This window comes from Oncorhynchus mykiss, chromosome 10 (assembly GCF_057628025.1).
Source record: "Oncorhynchus mykiss isolate SJ-2025 chromosome 10, ASM5762802v1, whole genome shotgun sequence".
Lineage (NCBI taxonomy): Eukaryota > Metazoa > Chordata > Actinopteri > Salmoniformes > Salmonidae > Oncorhynchus > Oncorhynchus mykiss.
Window position 1 is genome coordinate 16,256,121 of NC_143031.1, and position 17,328 is coordinate 16,273,448.

At 42.6% G+C, this 17,328-nt stretch overlaps 1 protein-coding gene across 5 annotated transcripts in view; it reads right to left on the reverse strand.

Moving 5' to 3' along the window:
- The window catches only part of LOC110534856 (vasodilator-stimulated phosphoprotein), a 39,986-nt gene that overhangs the window by 19,890 nt on the left and 2,768 nt on the right, over positions 1-17,328 (reverse strand). For all 5 annotated transcript variants that reach the window (XM_090186007.1, XM_021619791.3, XM_036989792.2 and 2 more), the window contains 4 exons: positions 8,155-8,326; positions 2,608-2,788; positions 2,027-2,093; positions 30-339 (listed from right to left, as the gene is read on the reverse strand). In XM_090186007.1, the coding sequence (XP_090042133.1) occupies positions 30-339; positions 2,027-2,093; positions 2,608-2,788; positions 8,155-8,326 (730 nt within the window). The remainder of the gene's footprint in view (positions 1-29; positions 340-2,026; positions 2,094-2,607; positions 2,789-8,154; positions 8,327-17,328) is intronic.

Here is a 17,328-nt window from a genome sequence, read left to right on the forward strand (position 1 = left end):
ACCTAGAAAACGTCTGACACTGGTCTCACCTTCGTGGATTTGCGTAGTTTGGCTCCTGCTAGGGCAGCAGCTAGTCCACCGGGATCACCGAGACCCCCTCCATCCCCCCCTCCTCCTGGCAGAGGTGGGGCAGGTGGCGCCCCGGACCCAGGGGGTGGTGGGGGGCCAGGTGGGGGTGGAGGGCCAGCAGGTGGGGGGCCTGGGGGTGGTGGCGGGGCTGGGGGAGGCGGGGGTCCACCGGGGGCTGAGGGAGGGGCATGCGGGGCGGGTGGGGCTGTAGGAGGGATGGCTGCGGCCTGTCTCTCTCTCTCCTGCTGCTCCTGCCTCTGCAGCTCCATTCTACGAGGGGAGAGACACAGACAGGGTTCTTTATATCGGTTAATGTTCACACACAGAGATGTAGGAGCTTTTCATTTGAGCCAGTTTGATACAGCAGGACAAAAATCCAGCAGCAACAGGAAATGCAAATGATTATCGTATGGGAAAATAAAGCCTGAAATTTCAAAATGGAACTTCAGAAAGTTCTCCTGCAACAGGGTTATCAAATTAAGATCCTACATCTGTATAAACAGGCACACACAAAGGTGTATACACGCACACACAAAAAATGAAAGACTCATGATTGCATATTATGTACACATTATCTTCGCATCATCTACACACCATACCACCCATGTACAATGTAAGATCACTATTATAACTTAGTGTGTGGTACTGTAGATTAGTGTTTTAAATCAAATTATATGTCACACACACCAAATACAACCTTACTGTGAAATGCTTACTTACAAGTCCTTAACCAACAATGCAGTTCAAGAAATAGAGGTAAGAAAATAATGACTAAATAAAATGTAAACAATTTAAAGTAGCACAAAATTGCATAACAATAACGAGTTAGTATTAGTATACTTTTATGAAAACCAGTGCTAAAGGGAGATTACATGCACCAGCATGCTAAAATAAGCTTCACTAAAACGAAAAACCCACAAGTATAAACCAGTGATTAAGCTGATCTTCTGTTGATACCAGACAGCTGAAGCTATTGTCTAGAATCTTTATTCCCACCCCAATGAGTTAACCTATCAGGAGAATTGGAAATTCAGGCTGATGCATGTAAAATACTTATTTTAAGAACAGGGGAGTAGTAGGCCTATGTGTGCTATTTGAAAAAGCTTTAGACTACATTTTCATTTATAAAAAAATATAGGTAACGGTTTTTGAATACTCCTACTAACTACACTAACAGTACTATTTGTGACGTAAATATAGTTAGTATGCCAAAAGTTCTAGGATGTCGTACTAATGTGATTTTCTGGATTTTTTTTTTCTCATTTTGTCTGTCATAGTTGAAGTGTACCTATTATGAAAATTACAGGCCTCTCATCTTTATAAGTGGGAGAACTTGCACAATTAGTGGCTGACTAAATTGTTTTTTACCCCACTGTATGCTTAATTCCATTCCTTTACTTAGATTTGTGTGTATTCTTGTGAAACAGTTAGTTAGATATTACTGCACTGTTGGAGCTAGAAACACAAGCATTTCGCTACACGGCCTCTAAAACATGACCTCACCACACTGCTCCTTGACACATTGCTCGCTTAACCCGTACGCCATCTGCACCAATGTGTCAGAGGAAACACCGTACAGCTGGTGACCGAAGCTAGCGTGCATGCACCTGGCAACCATAGGAGTCGCTAGAACGCGATGGGACAAGGACATCCCAGCCAGCCAAACCCTCCCCTAACCCAGATGATGCTGGGCCAATTGTGTGCCACCTCATGGGTCTGCAATGCAGTGCCTTAGACCGCTGCTCCACTCGGGAGGCGCAGAGTGTTTTAGACATATAAAATGTGTGAAGTTGTAAGGTAGAGAGTGTGTTTTACTAATAATTGTGCACAACCAATATGAAGATGTGGGTAAGTTGGTATGCAACAGGAACATTATTAACCTGGAGCTATAGAGAACTTATATTTGGTGCTGTACTACTCAGCACCTGAAGAAACCCTAAAATCATGTGAACGGTACCTCCTCTGCTGCTCCAGCTCCTCTGGGGAGGGTCCATTCTGGACAGGGCGAGGGAGAGAGGAGTATCCTGAGGATAGAAAAAGACAATGAGTGAGTGAGTAATGTGTATTTTAGCGGTCCTGTTTAAATGCATTTTTTAAGTATCTTTCCCTTCTCCCTTTCTGACAAAATCTATCCAATGGTGTTAGATAAAGGCTGGAATCCTTAATGGTGAAACAGCCACGTTCGTTTGCGATATTAGAAGAAGTGGCTGCAGACAACAAATACTGTTTTTCCTCCTCTGACATCACTGTAAACAAATATATATATCACGTTGCGCGACGCTCCTCACCTCCGCTTCGAACAAAAAATAATAATAATAATAATAACAACAATGGTGGTGAGGAGCACAGTGGTGCAGTTTCCCCTACTGTGGATTACAGATCACTGATTGCAGCAAGAAAGAAATAACAGGCGAGCGACCTTCCGTTCAATTTATAAAAAATTCACAGTGAACAAACAAAATGCGTTTCACGTTCATTTATTTTTCGATATATATTTTTGGTATGCATTGTATTTTTGTCCTATATTGTGGGTCATACCCGAGTCGCCGAGAGCACTCAGCACCTCCAGGGCGTGCATCATGCCGTTGGCAAAGAGGGTGGCGTCCTCCTTGCTGCCGAAGTTCAGCCCCCACACCTGCCGGGCGTCCCGCCACTGGTGGAAGTTGGTTGTGGCCTGATTGTACTTCAGCCCCTTGACGATTGGACAGTTGATCACCACCTGGGAGTGTCAGGCAGGAAGTAAAAGACAATGAGAAACTATGAGTGGAATGAGAGTATGCATTCACTGAGAGAATGTGTGTGGAATATAGCATGTGTAGGTAAGTAAACACTGGAGAGAGAACCTAGATTGTATTTGTACCTTGTATTTCAAAATTGTTTAATCCTTGTATCCCTTTATGCTCAACTAGTGCTACAGTCAGTGCCTTGCAAAACTATTCATTCCCCTTTGGTATTACAACCTGTAATTTAAATGGATTTTTATTTTTTGTAATGGACATTAAATTAGTAAAAGTAAAATGGAGCAGAAAAAAAAGAACTAATTTCAAAAAATTATTTAAAAAAAATTAAAAAACGGAAAAGTGGTGCGTGCATATGTATTCACTCTCACCACTAAGGAAAGGGCACCACCAAGCAAGCAGCACCATGAAGCACAAGGAGCTCACCAAACAGGTCAGGGACAAAGTTGTGGAGAAGTATGTGGAAGACTCCCCAAACATATGGAAGAAGGTTCTCTGGTTAGATGAGACTAAAATTGAGCTTTTTGGCCATCAAGGAAAACACTATGTCTGGAGCAAACCAAACACCTCTCATCACTCAGAGAACACCATCCCCACAGTGAAGCATGGTGGTGGCAGCATCATGCCGTGGGGATGTTTTTCCATCGGCAGGGAATGGGAAACTGGTAAGAACTGAAGGATGGCGCTAAATACAGGGAAATTATTGAGGGAAACCTGTTTCAGTCTTCCAGCGATTTGAGACTGGGACGGAGGTTCACCTTCCAGCAGGACAATGACCCTAAGCATACTGCTAAAGCAACACTCAAGTGGTTTAAGGGGAAACATTTAAATGTCTTGGAATGGTCTAGTCAAAGCCCAGACCTCAATCCAATTGAGAATCTGTGGTATGAATTAAAGATTGCTGTACACCAACGGAACCCATCCAACTTGAAGGAGCTAGAGCAGTTTTGCCTTGAAGAATAGGCAGAAATCCCAGTGGGTAGATATGCCAAGCTTATAGAGACTTGCAGCTGTAATTGCTGCAAAATTCTTAAGGTTAGCCATTAACTCTGAATGGTTAATGGGTAAGGTTTAGAATATGCTTAGAATAAATATTTGAAAAATAACTTTATCACTGGATTTGAACATGCAACCTTTTGAACCAGAGGCAGATGCTTATACCCATCCACAACACTACTTGAAGGTAACAGCGCTCACTGTTTCCCCTAGTGTCCAGTTTCCATATCTCCTCCCAACGTCCTCAGACATGGATGGACGTTGAATACTGACTTGTATCACGGGTGACCTGCCTGGCCCCATCTGTGGAATCAGTGAAGCGGAGGTGCATTTGAAAACAGAGCTATTAGTGAAACTGTGCTAATATGCTGGGCTAAGTCTCTCTAGTCACTTGTGCTACTAGTAGTGTGGACCCTTCCATTGCCCTTTCCAAAGCAATAGAGCTTTTGTAAACTGTGCTAAGATGCTAGGCTAGGATAAACTAAACTAAAAGTTGGTTCAAGTTAGGCTAGGCTACACTAGGTCTCTTTCGTCTTAGTGTGCGTCCTCCACTACCCTAGTGTGAGAGGAAGGTGTTAGTGCGAGAGCAGAGGTAGTGACACACAGTAAACAGAAGTGAGATAGGGAAGCCAGAGAGAAAGAGGAAGACATCTGACACATACAACCCAAACTATACTAATGACACTAACCTCAAGGAGCAGAGGCTGATGGCTGCATGTTCACGGTCTGCAGCAGACAGACAAATGACAAAGCCTAACTACAAATCTCTGAGTGTGACAGGGCAAGGAAGCACCAAGGGGACTGGTTCCCATATGGTGTTATAGCAACACTCACAAGATTTACAGATCAGTTTGTCTAATAATGTCCAAGTCAGTCAGACACTCCAAAGAGGTTCCAGACCAGTAGTAAAAATGTTACCCTCCAAGCACCGCATTGTTGTCTCGTGTATGTGTTCATATGTATGTACAGTAACAGTCAAAAGTTTGGACACACCTAATCATTCAAGGGTGTTTATTTTCACTCTTTTCTACATTGTAAAATAGAGACATCAAAACTATGAAATATGGAATCATGTAGTCACCAAATAAAACTATTTTATATTTGAGGTTCTTCAAAGCAGCCACACTTTGCCTTGATGAAAGCTTTGCACACTCTTGGCATTCTCACAACCAGCTTCATGACCTGAAATGCATTTCAATTAACAGGTGTGCTTTGTTAAAAGTTACATTTGTGGAATTTCTTTCCTTCCTAAATGAGCCAATCAGTGGTGTTGTGACAAGATATGGGTGGTATACAGAAGATAGCCATATTTGGTAAAAGACCAAGTCCATATTATGGCAAGAACAGCTCAAAGCTGAAAAGAAAGAGAAATGAGAAATGGCAGTCCATCATTACTTTAAGACATGTCAGTCAATTCAAGTGCAGTTGCAAAAACCATCAAGCGCTATGATGAAACTGGCTCTCATGAGGACTGCCACAGGAAAGACCCAGAGTTACCTCTGCTGCCTGCAGAGGATGAGTTCATTAGAGTTACCAGCGTCAGTAATTGCAACCCAAATAAATGCTTCAGAGTTCAAGTAACAGACACATCTCAACATCAACTGTTCAGAGGAGACTGCGTTAACCAGGCCTTCATGATCGAATTGCTGCAAAGAAACCTCTACTAAAGGACACCAATTAGAAGAAAAGACTTGCTTGGGTCAAGAAACAAGAGTAATGGATATTAGACCGGTGGAAATCTGTCCAACCGCCTTGTCTTTGTGACACAGAATAGGTGAACGGATGATCTCCGCATTTGTGGTTCCCACCGTGAAGCATGGATGTGTTATGGTGTGGGGGTGCTTTGCTGGTGATACTGTCTGTGATTGATTTAGAATTCAAGGTACACTTAACCAAAATGGCTACCACAGCATTCTGCAGCGATATGCCATCCCATCTGGTTTGCGCTCAGTGGGACTATCATTCGTTTTTCAACAGGACAATGACCCAAATCACACCTCCAGGCTGTGTAAGGGCTATTTGACCAAGAAGGAGAGCGATGGAATGCCTCATTAGATCACCTGGCCTCCACAATCACCTGACCTCAACTGAAATGAGATGGTTTGGGATGATCTTAATTTTTTTTAAAGAAGAAAAAAACGTATTTAAATCTTATTAAATCTTAAAATTCTTATACAATGACTGCCTACACCGGCCAAACCCGGACGATGCTGGGCCAATTGTGTGCCGCCCTATGGGACTCCCAATCACAGACGGTTGTGATACAGCCTGGAGTTTTATTAATTGAACCTTTATTTAACTAGGCAAGTCAGTTAAGAACAAATTATTATTTACAATGACGACTTACTCCGGTCAAACCCGGACAACGCTGGGGCAATTGTGTGCCGCAGAGTGAAGGAAAAGCAGCCGACAAGTGCTCAGCATATGTGGGAACGCCTTCAAGACTGTTGGAAAAGCATTCTAGGTGAAGCTGGTTGAGAGAATGCCAAGAGTGTGCAAAGTCAAGGCAAAGTGTGGCTATTTTGAATAATCTAAAGTATTACTCCATGATTCCATATGTGTTATTTCATAGTTTGTCGTCTTCACTATTATTCTACAATAGAAAATAGTAAAAATAAAGAAAAACCCTTGAATTAGGTGTCCAAACTCTGACTGGTACTGTAAATGTGTAAATATACACACAGTGCTTTCAGAGAGTATTCTAACCCCTTGACCTTTTCTACGTTTTGTTGTGTTACAAAGTGGGATTAAAATAGATTTAATTGTCATTTTTTTGTCAATAATCTACACAAAATACTCTAATTTCAAAGTTCAAGAAAAATTCAAACATTTGTAAAACATTCATAAAAAAAACATTCATGTTATTATCAACTTTGTGGGTAAGTCTAAGAGTTTCCACACCTGGATAGTGCAACATTTGCCCATTATTCTTTTCCAAATTATTCAAGCTCTGTCAGATTTGTTGTTGAAAATTGCTAGACAACCATTTTCAGGTATTGCCATAGATTTCCAAGCAAATTTAAGTCAAAACTGTTACCAGATAACTCAGGAACATTCACTCTCTTCTTGGTAAGCAACTCCAGTGTAGACTTGGCCTTGTGTTTTAGGTTATTGTCCTACTGAAAGGTGAAATCATCTCCCAGTCTCTGGTGGAAAGCAGACTGAACCAAGCTTGCCGACTAGGATTTTGCCTGTGCTTAGCTCCATTCCGTTCCTTTTTTTAACCTGAAAAAATCCCCAGTCCTTAACGATTACAAGCATACCCAAAACATGATGCAGCCACCACTATGCTTGAAAATATGGAGAGTGGTACTGAATAAAGTGTTGTATTGAATTTGCCCCAAATATAACACTTCGCATTCAGGACAAAAAGTGATTTGCTTTGACACATTATTTTGAAGTATTACTTTAGTGCGTAGTTGCATGTTTCTGAATATTTTTATTCTGTACAGGCTTCCTTCTTTTCACTCTGTCAATTAGGCAAGTATTGTGGCGTAACTACAATGTTGTTGGTCGACCTTCAGTGTCCTCCTCTCACAGCCATTAAACTCTGTAACAGTTTTAAAGTCCCCATTGGCCTCATGGTGAAATCCCTGAGCTGTTTCGTTCCTCTCCGGCAACGGAGTTAGGAAGGAAGCCTGTATCTTTGTAGTGACTGGGTGTATTGATACACCACCCAAAGTGCAATTAATACCTCCATAATGCTCAAAGGGATATTCAGTGCCCGTATTTGTTAGGCATTGGAAGACCTCCCTGATCTTTGTGGTTGAATTAATGCTTGTAATTCTCTGCTTGACTGAGGGACCTTACAGATGACTGTATGTGTGGTACAGAGATGAGGTAGTCATTTCCAAATTATGTTAAAAACAAATTATTGCAGATAGAGTCCATGTAACTTGTTATTTGATAAGCAACATTTTACTCCTGAACTTATTTAGACTCGCCATAACAAAGGGGTTGAATACTTATTGATTCAAGACATCACAGATTAAAATGTTTAATACAGTATATACTGTAAAATGTGTTTGATCTTGATGAGCCACCATAGTGGTTCCTCCCAACCTCACAACAGCTGTTGTAGCCATTATAGATACCCACTGGGCATACACTGGTTGAATCAACATTGTTTCCACATAATTTCAATTAAATGATGTTGAACCAACGTGGAAAAGACATTGAATTGACATCTGTGCCCAGTAGTTTGATTAGTGAGAAGTCGGACAGAAATACTTGATGAAAGACGTGAAAGCTTAAAAAAAGTAAAATAAAACAGCCATTTTGCTCAATCGAATATCTGACAGTGCCTCCTCGGAATTTCTCTGTTCATGGTGTGTGTGTGTACACTAGTTACCTGCTGGTCGGCCTGAATCTTGCGTCCCACCACTCGGAATGTGTTGGCCACGGGGTTGTGGTAGATCTGGACCCTGCTGAAGGCCTGGCCCCCTGTGCCTGCTGGCACCCAGCGCTTGTTAGCATCATCGTACAGCATGACCGTGGCCCGCGCCTGGCAGATACTGGACTCACTGAGAGAGAAGGGGGGGGGGGCGGAGAGAAAGATGTAGGAAAGAGGGAAAGGAATATAAGGGTAGAGGAGAGGGACAGAGAGAGAGAGATGAACAGGGAAAGGGTGGCAGAGAGATTAAGAGATGAAGGAAGAGGAGAGATGAAGAGAGATAGAAACAGGGAGTGTGTGGAGGGAAAGAAAGAGGGAAGGAGTTAATTCAGTCATCTCCGACAAGGAAATAATGAGATCGCCCATATCTGGGTTTTGAGTGCAGTTAATGCACTGTTGTGGACATTGCTTTGTTGTCGATGTTGCTTTATGCCAGTAAGAGCAAGACGAGGAACTTCAGGACGCCTAAAAGAGCTTACGAAGCAATGTTTTACAGTAAACAGATACAATCACGAGTGACTTTTCAGCACCATTTTTCTGGAAGCTGTGCGGCGACATTTTCTCCCACGTGGGCCAGGCCCCTATCCATTTGAGTGACAGCATGGAAAGTATACAGAACCCTTGACCTTTTCCACATTTTGTTACGTTACAGCCTTATTCTAAAATGGATTAAAATGTTTTTTTCTCTCCTTATCAATCGACACACAATACCCCATAATGACAAAACAAAAACAGGTTTTTAGAAATTAGTGCAAATGTATAAAATAAAAAAAACTGAAATATCACATATGCATAAGTATTCAGACTCTTTACTCAGTACTTTGTTAAAGCACCTTTGGCAGCGATTACAGCCTCGAGTCTTTTTGGGTATGACGCTACAAGCTTGGCACACCTGTATTTGGGGAGTTACTCCCATTCTGCTCTAGCAGGGCAGAAATTTGATTAACAGACTTGTTGGAAAGGTGCCATTCTATGATGGTGCCACGTTGAAAGTCACTGAGCTTTTTAGTACGGGCCATTCTACTGCTAATGTTTGTCTATGAAGATTGCATGGCTGTGCACTCGATTTTATACACCTTTCAGCAACTGGTGTGGCTGAAATAACTGAATCCACTCATCTCTGCTGCCAATGACTGGAAAGAATTGCAAAAATCACTGAAGCTGGAGACTCATATCTCCCTCACTAACTTTAAGCATCAGCTGTCAGAGCAGCTCACCGCACCTGTACACAGCCCATCTGTAAATAGCCCACCCAACTACCTCATCCCATATTGTTATTTATTTTTGCTCTTTTGCACCCCAGTATCTCTACTTGCACATCTATCACTCCAGTGTTAATGCTAAATTGTAAATATTTCACCACTATGCCCAATTTATTGCCGTACCTCCCTAATCTTACTACATTTGCACACACTGTATATAGATATTTCGATTGTGTTATTAACTGTACGTGTGTTTTTCCCATGTGTAAGTCTGTTGTTTTTGTCGCACTGCTTTGCTTTATCTTGGACAGGTCGCAGTTGTAAATGAGAACTTGTTCTCAACTGGCCTACCTGGTTAAATAAAGGATAAATACATTTTTGATTTTTATTTTGAAGGGGTGTGTGTGTGTGTGTGTAGGCAATTTCCAGGGACCACTTTTGGCTCATGAACACTACTTTGAGAACTACTATGCCCGGGAAGATATCAGTATCGCAATATTTATACATTGGACCTTTAAAACCTGCTGTATGTAAAATATGGTACGCTATAGCTTGGGAAATAAATACGTGACTCTGGATGACAACATAAGGTTTTTCCTAAAGAAGTTAAATCCTCTGTGTTTTGTTTCCTTGCCACGATACAAACGAATATCGCAATACTGGTATCGTCCCGGCCCTAAGAACTAGAGGCCTTAACCTCTAGTCCAAAAATGTTGACCTGTTCCGAAATGTGCCTGGGGCTTTCCCACCCGGACCCAATATGCATACACTAAATATAGGACACCCGTTCCTAACGGACCCGAGGACAACTAAATTCATTCCGTATAGACCTGGTCGGATCCACACCAGGTGGGATCTGAGTGAAGGAAGCAACTTTATTAACCAGAGCTGATAAAGCTTGAGGGAGAGGAGGTAGAGAGGGGCGAGGGGCCATGCTGTGTGTGTAGGCTACTGTGAGTGTGAGCGAGTGACGCGGTGAGCAGGGAGGACGGCGGGAGAGATGATACACCAACCAACCAAGCCGACTCACACTTTAGTAGACTAATAGCTGCCATACAGTAGCTAGGTTATTTATCATCCAATATGATTACATAGTACCAGTCTTGACTGCATCAAAATCGTGAGAAGCTAGTTATGCTAGCTAGCTAGGCTAATTGAAGCAACATGCAGTTTCTCGTCCTACACAGTTACAAACAACAACTCCATTCAGAATATTAAGTAGCAACCTACCTGTTGGCTCTTGTTCATTGTAGCCTATCCTTCTACTTGAACGTTTAATAACATTTTCCATTGATTAGGCATCTCCTAACTTGATGCTCTATGACTGTAGCCTATTGCAGCTTTGATGACTTATGATTGGCCAACATCAACAAGCTACACGTGCCACTCTCGTGAAAAGCAAGAGCAGCAGCATAAATTATACAACTTCTCTCTCTCTCACAACTGTATCAGTCACGTACGTATCTGTACAGGTCCTTCAGGATAAGTCCGTTAAAATTACACATACCCAGGGCCTTCCGGGTGGCGCAGTGTTCTAGGGCACTGCATCGCAGCGCTAGCTGTGCCACCAGAGACTCTGGGATCGCGCCTGGGCTCTGTCGCAGCCGGCCGCGACCAGGAGGTCCGTGAGGCGACGCACAATTGGCCTAGCGTCGTCCGGGTTAGGGAGGGTTTGGCCGGTAGGGATATCCTTGTCTCATCGCGCACTAGCGACTCCTGTGGCGCTAGCCAGGTCGCCAGGTGCACGGTGTTTCCGCCGACACATTAGTGCGGCTGGCTTCCGGGTTGGATGCGCGCTGTGTTAAGAGGACGCAAGGCCTTAGTCTCTCCCGAGCCCGTACGGGAGTTGTAACTACTAACAATTGGATACCACAAAATTGGGGAGTAAAATACAAAAATAAATAAAATTACACCTACCCGAGAACCGTCAGATCCGTACCCGCTCGGGTCCCAGATCGGATCTTCGGGTATAGTCCACTACTGGATAACAAGAATACAAATGTACTGGATAATCTCTTTCAGAGTGTGCCTTTGTGGATTCGTTTTCTCAGACTCTGCTACCATGCAAGGTCACATGCGGCGTCACCACAGTAACGCGTGTGAGAAAGTCTCAGCTACTTCCTCCTCCGCGGCAGTGTGAGACGTGAAACAATCCCCGACTTCCCGGAGAATCCGAGCCCTGAACACTTCCTGCTCTCACAAACTGCAGCCTAATATGGTCTGGCTCAGTGCCCTTGGCTTTGCCTATCGACACACTGCAAACACACTAGCATATACAAAGGCATACACACTGTAAACATACACAGTGTAAACATACACACAGGCATACACACTGGCATACACACAGGCATACGCAAATGTCAAATGTACACCAGGATATGCACCCCCCACAAAAAACACCCAAAAAGCATGCACACAGGCACACACACTGCAAACACACAGGCATACACACAGACAAAAGGTGCAAATGTCAAATGTACACCAGGATATGCACCCCCCCCCCAAAAAAAACACCCAAAAAGCATGCACACAGGCACACACAGAAGGCATTATGTTCCGAGGTGGTGGGATTTAATCTTATTTCAATCTACCTCAATCAGGCAGAGAAGTTCTGCCATCTATCATGCTGCATTATCTGACAGGCATTTGATTGAGTACAGTGATAAACAAAAACATTATGACATCAACCTAAATTCTGAAGGTTCTTTAATGAAAAATGATGACATGACTGCATAACTGTTTCGGCGACACCCTTTAACTAAAAGGCTATCTGAAAAACAACAATGTGACAAAAGTCAACTGTAATATGCAGTCAGATATGAAAGGGTTAAAGACTAAAAACAGTATCTGATGCTCAGGTCTACCTAAAGGCAGTGCAAATTCCTGTTCCTCACGTGTGTGTGTGTGCGCCTTTCAACTCAACCCATTTTCCCTGTCTTCACCCACATCTCCCTCCCTCCACCTCTCTTGGTTTCTAGGAGTTGTTCTGTATCAGGGGTTGAGTTTGTTTACAGAACCCATGGTGCCTGTGTGTGTGTGTGTGTGTGTGTGTGTCCAGCCCTGCAGCAGTGACAACAAACACAGGTCACACACAAACACACCAGTGCTGCATAGAAAGTCTGACAGAGACACACAAACAAAGACACACAGGTAATTGAAACACCCACATACAATAGCAGAGCCACTAAAGCTATTGAACGTGTCTAAGAATAGCGGCAAGTGTGTTTAGGGCTTACTTTCAGTTCTCTCAATGTACCCTAAAATACAGACTGTAAATCAGGGAGCCTGACTCAACTACAGTGTTGACTTGATCTTCGAGTACTGACAGATTTAGCGTTCTGCTCAGTACATATCCAAGGCCAAATGTGCTGTATGCTACTGAGAGGTCATAATATTATCATCACTTTCACACAGTTTTGTCTTCGTGTCTAAGCTTAGACAGGAAGTACACATTCATGTGCGCACACGCAAGCAGTCAGACACTAGTTGAGAGACAGACAGACACTAGTTGACAGAGACACAGAGACATTGCCAGATGGTGGTAGAGGTGTGAAAATAATTGATGGAGCGGCTACAGAATGAGACATGCGATGAGTGAAGTGTAGACACAAATTCAGTGTTGGTGCCACTGCAACTTCCTGCTCACTAGGGTAATGAATGCTATCAAACACACTAGGTGAGCATTAGGGTGAAGTTGCCTAGATGCTGATCTTGAGTGAGTTAAGCATTTTCCCCACTGATGGTTAAGGTTAGGTCCAGATCTGATCCTAGATCTGTACCTACTAGGGGACATTTCACTCCAGAGCCTTGTTCACTGGGGAATGCTTTCAAACACACTGGGTTAGCTCTTATCAGCTCTTATAAATATAAAACAAACCACACTGAGTAAACCAAACATTAAAAACACCTTCCTAATATTGAGTTGTTGTTTTTGTTGTCATAAATGTCATAAACCGGATAGTCATATGCCTGCCTCTAGGTTAAGGAAATTCCATCTCCATGCACTTTAGTCATAAACCTCATCAATAGACCATAGAAATGAGGGCCTCCAGAGCGCCAGCTGTGCCACCAGAGACTCTGGGTTCGCGCCCAGGCTCTGTCGCAACCGGCCGCGAACGGGAGGTCCGTGGGGCGACGCACAATTGGCCTAGCGTCGTCCGGGTTAGGGAGGGTTTGGTTGGTAGGGATATCCTTGTCTCATCGCGCACCAGCGACTCCTGTGGCGGGCCGGGCGCAGTGCACGCTAACCAAGGCTGCCAGGTGCACTGTGCTTCCTCCGACACATGGGTGTGGCTGGCTTCCGGGTTGGATGCGCACTGTGTTAAGCAGTGCGGCTTGGTTGGGTTATAGACCATGGAAATGGTCTATAGTTTGTAATAAACCAAAGTTAATACAATGCACCAAAATTGCTTTCAAAGAAATATATATTTATATTACAAGTGGGGATATATAGAAGGTGGGTTAGAAGGTTAGAAGGTGGGTGTCATAAAATATTATGATTGATGTGTATGGTTGTCATTAGTTGTAGCACTGAGATAACAGAAACCAGCTGGCCACCATCGTTCTTCTAAAAGGGTGAGTCAAAGATCATGATATTTTGGTAGAGGTTTCCAAGATCGTTTGTAATAATTTAAAGATGTTTCCTTTCATCTGCATTTCAAAAAGATGGATTAGAAATACCTGGTTTGTGTTTTTTATGCACTAAACGGAAGAAAGTGGACTGAAACAGAGATAGACTACCTGGATTTATCCAATAAATAGTTCTCATTTGAGTTCTGTTGCAAAACGTTTTTAAAATGTTTTCTGCTGCGTGGCGTACTGAACACAACCCTGGCAGGTCATCCATCATATTGCATTTACGCCTCTCAAATACTTTCAGATCAGTGCATAATAAGTAGAGGAGACAAGGAGATGAAGCCACTTCTGAGTACTGAGGCTCACCCCAAAAAGAGGAACCAGAGCTAGCATTAAATGAGCCAACTCACACCCTGACTCACTCTAGCCAGGTCACTGGTCTGTTCGTGCTGCTTAGCCAACTATTGCCAACTATGAATGTGGCCTGGGTGACACAGTGTTTCAGCCACAGACTGTCTGACTTCACTCTGAAAACAAATAAATGCATAGAGACACAGAATATTCCAACCTATAGAGCATTATACAAACACTCACAGCTCCACCTTCAACCCAACTTTACAATTCAAGAAAACAGGCTTTCTGTATATACCTATAATGGATAGCGAATAATAGCCTAGTGACTTTTCATCTTGCTAGCTACAAGTATAAAGGCTATCACTATAATAACGTAAAAACCGAAGGCACCGAGACACTCATACACATAGGCAGAAATAGAGAAGCAAGATGTATTTAAAAATAGAAAGACAGAATTCAAGCGCCTCACACCTTCAAGCCCTGGCTCATGACTTCAGAAATAACTGGAAAAGTTGTATCAACTCAGACAGAAATGTCCCCCACCCTTTGTGTGCTTGTGTGTCCATAATAGTGTATAGTGGCATGTGAGACTGTGTCTGTCTATTGTACTGCAGAGGTGTGTGTGCGGGTGAGAGAGCAAGCCACCAGTCCTGAGGAAAGGCATGAGTGACAGCTATTTTTAATGTGTGTGACTAACCACGGTCATCTCACTGACAGCCACATACTGAAAGACTCTGCAGCTTGAAGTGATGTTAATGTGCTGACATCTCTCACAATCAGCCTTTCGTTCCTCATCCTTTCCCATCTGTCTGTTTGCCATACATCCCCTTCAGTCAAGTTTATGAAGCATTTATTTAATGGCAAAGTGATCATTTGAGTCATATGGGATAGTTTACTATATTGTAAGTAATGTAGCTTTAACATTTATACATTAGCATGAGTTCTTCTCTAAGCCTGTTTCACCCCTTTGTACTTCCTTCCTTTGAGGTTTCTTCCCCTCTCTTGAAAACAGCAGATGCAAACTTTGCTTCAGTAGATAGATGGTTGACTAAATCTGACATTTGGGACTGTTTCCTGGACGCTGTTTAAGCTTAGTCCTGGACTATTTCAAATTGAGCAAGCTTTTTTGTCCAGGACTAGGCTTAATCTGTATCCAGGAAACTGTCCCTATCACAGGATACCTGCTTCTCAGACAGCGTTATCATCCATCCACTACTTTATCTATTGACATGTCCATCAGGTTGAATTTCATTTACTGGCAGCATTTCCTGGGGGTTATGACATTAGTCTGCACATGATGTCATGTAATCAAGGATGAGTGTTAATGGAACCTGATTCCCACTCTGGTGGGGAGCTTTGGGGCCTTCTCTGCTGATACCTCAGGGATTAGGCTTCTGCATTCATCCTCTATAGCTGGTTGAGAGAGGGTCTCTGCTCACACCATTACACCACAGCTGCTGGGATAGTAATGAACTCTAAAGGACGACCTGACCTCTGAGGTCCAACCTTATGGGGGAGATACACTCACCTCACTCACTCTGGCTTGGATAGGTGCACACTGCACAGTGACACGTCCATTTCCTTTCTGTATAACAACGCAAATGCATTTAGTCTCTCCCGTTGTGAAGAAATACTTTAAGTGTAAGAAAAGCAATTGCACATACCCTGCAGTAATCCTACACACTAGCATTATGATGTTATCATAGCCTACATCAGGGTTGCCCAACTGGTGGCCTGTGGGCGATTTTATTTGGCACCCCAAGTTCCCAGAGCTAAAAAATTTAAATATGTTTTTATTTTTATAAAAGACTAAAGACACCAGCAAATCAGCTCCGAGCAGGACGGTCACCAGAGTTTCATAACATTTGGGGATCAGTCCTGAAGACCAGAGTCTGAGGGGTTTGCAGGTCCAAGAAAAAAAATTGCCTTTTCTAAAATAATTTCCTGCAATTCGACGTCATATTACATTACACAATTATCTTTTACACCACACAAATGACCAAAATTACAAGTTACTTTGACATTGACATACTAAGATCAATAAAATGAATGACCCATTTCTTAAGTGCAACCAATAGCATAGGCCCATGAATAGAGTGGACAAAATATGAGGAAATTAGTCCACCAACTTTCCATTGGCACTTACATATCCAAACTGTTTTTTCCCGCAATTGTATTTTGAAATATTGCAAAAGACCTTTCAGGGGCCACCTGCTGTTCACTGACAACCACATCTCAACAATCAGCATGCTTGATATTTGCTACGCGGGCTGCCCAATTGCGGGACTCCCGACTGTAGGGCTATGCGCTCGCAATGTGACAAAACACAATCTACAGCAATTTTCCACAAGGCCAAATAATCAACACTTATTATTATTACATTCAATGGATTGTGGTCAGTAACCCCATATGGAGGTTATTTAGTTGGTTGTCCTACTGTTACAATAATATTTTAAATGATCTATGAGCAAGTAGCCTAGCCAACAAAGATGTCAGATGACTTGAATAGCATATGGGAATAGTGTAAAAATGTGTATTTGCATAAGTAGGCTAAGTGACTGAAATGAATCAGAAAAGGAAAACATCAGGGAAGCTCATTAGGTAGGCTATAGGTGTAATGTGTGTGTAGAGAAGATCTGCATTGCTTTTAATTGTTTGACTAATGATCACTCACCTCAACTTAGCTAAGATTTCCCAGCCTAATTCTAAAACCAAATATCCAAACGGAGATGAAGTGAAAACAAAAATCTGACATTGATTTATTTATCAAGTGGAGTTCCCATGCTTGTCCTAAAGTAGTGCAACGATGCTGTCCCAATCAAAACAGTGCTGGAATTATCAGTTGACCACAGGTGGCAATTGTTTTACATCTATTATTATTGACATTTATTATAACCAATGGTGAAGCGCTGTTTGTTTTGGTAGCCTACCAGAGCATAATTATTTATTATTATTACATCATAATTTCTGAATGAATGTTGGTGCAGACATGTAACCTATT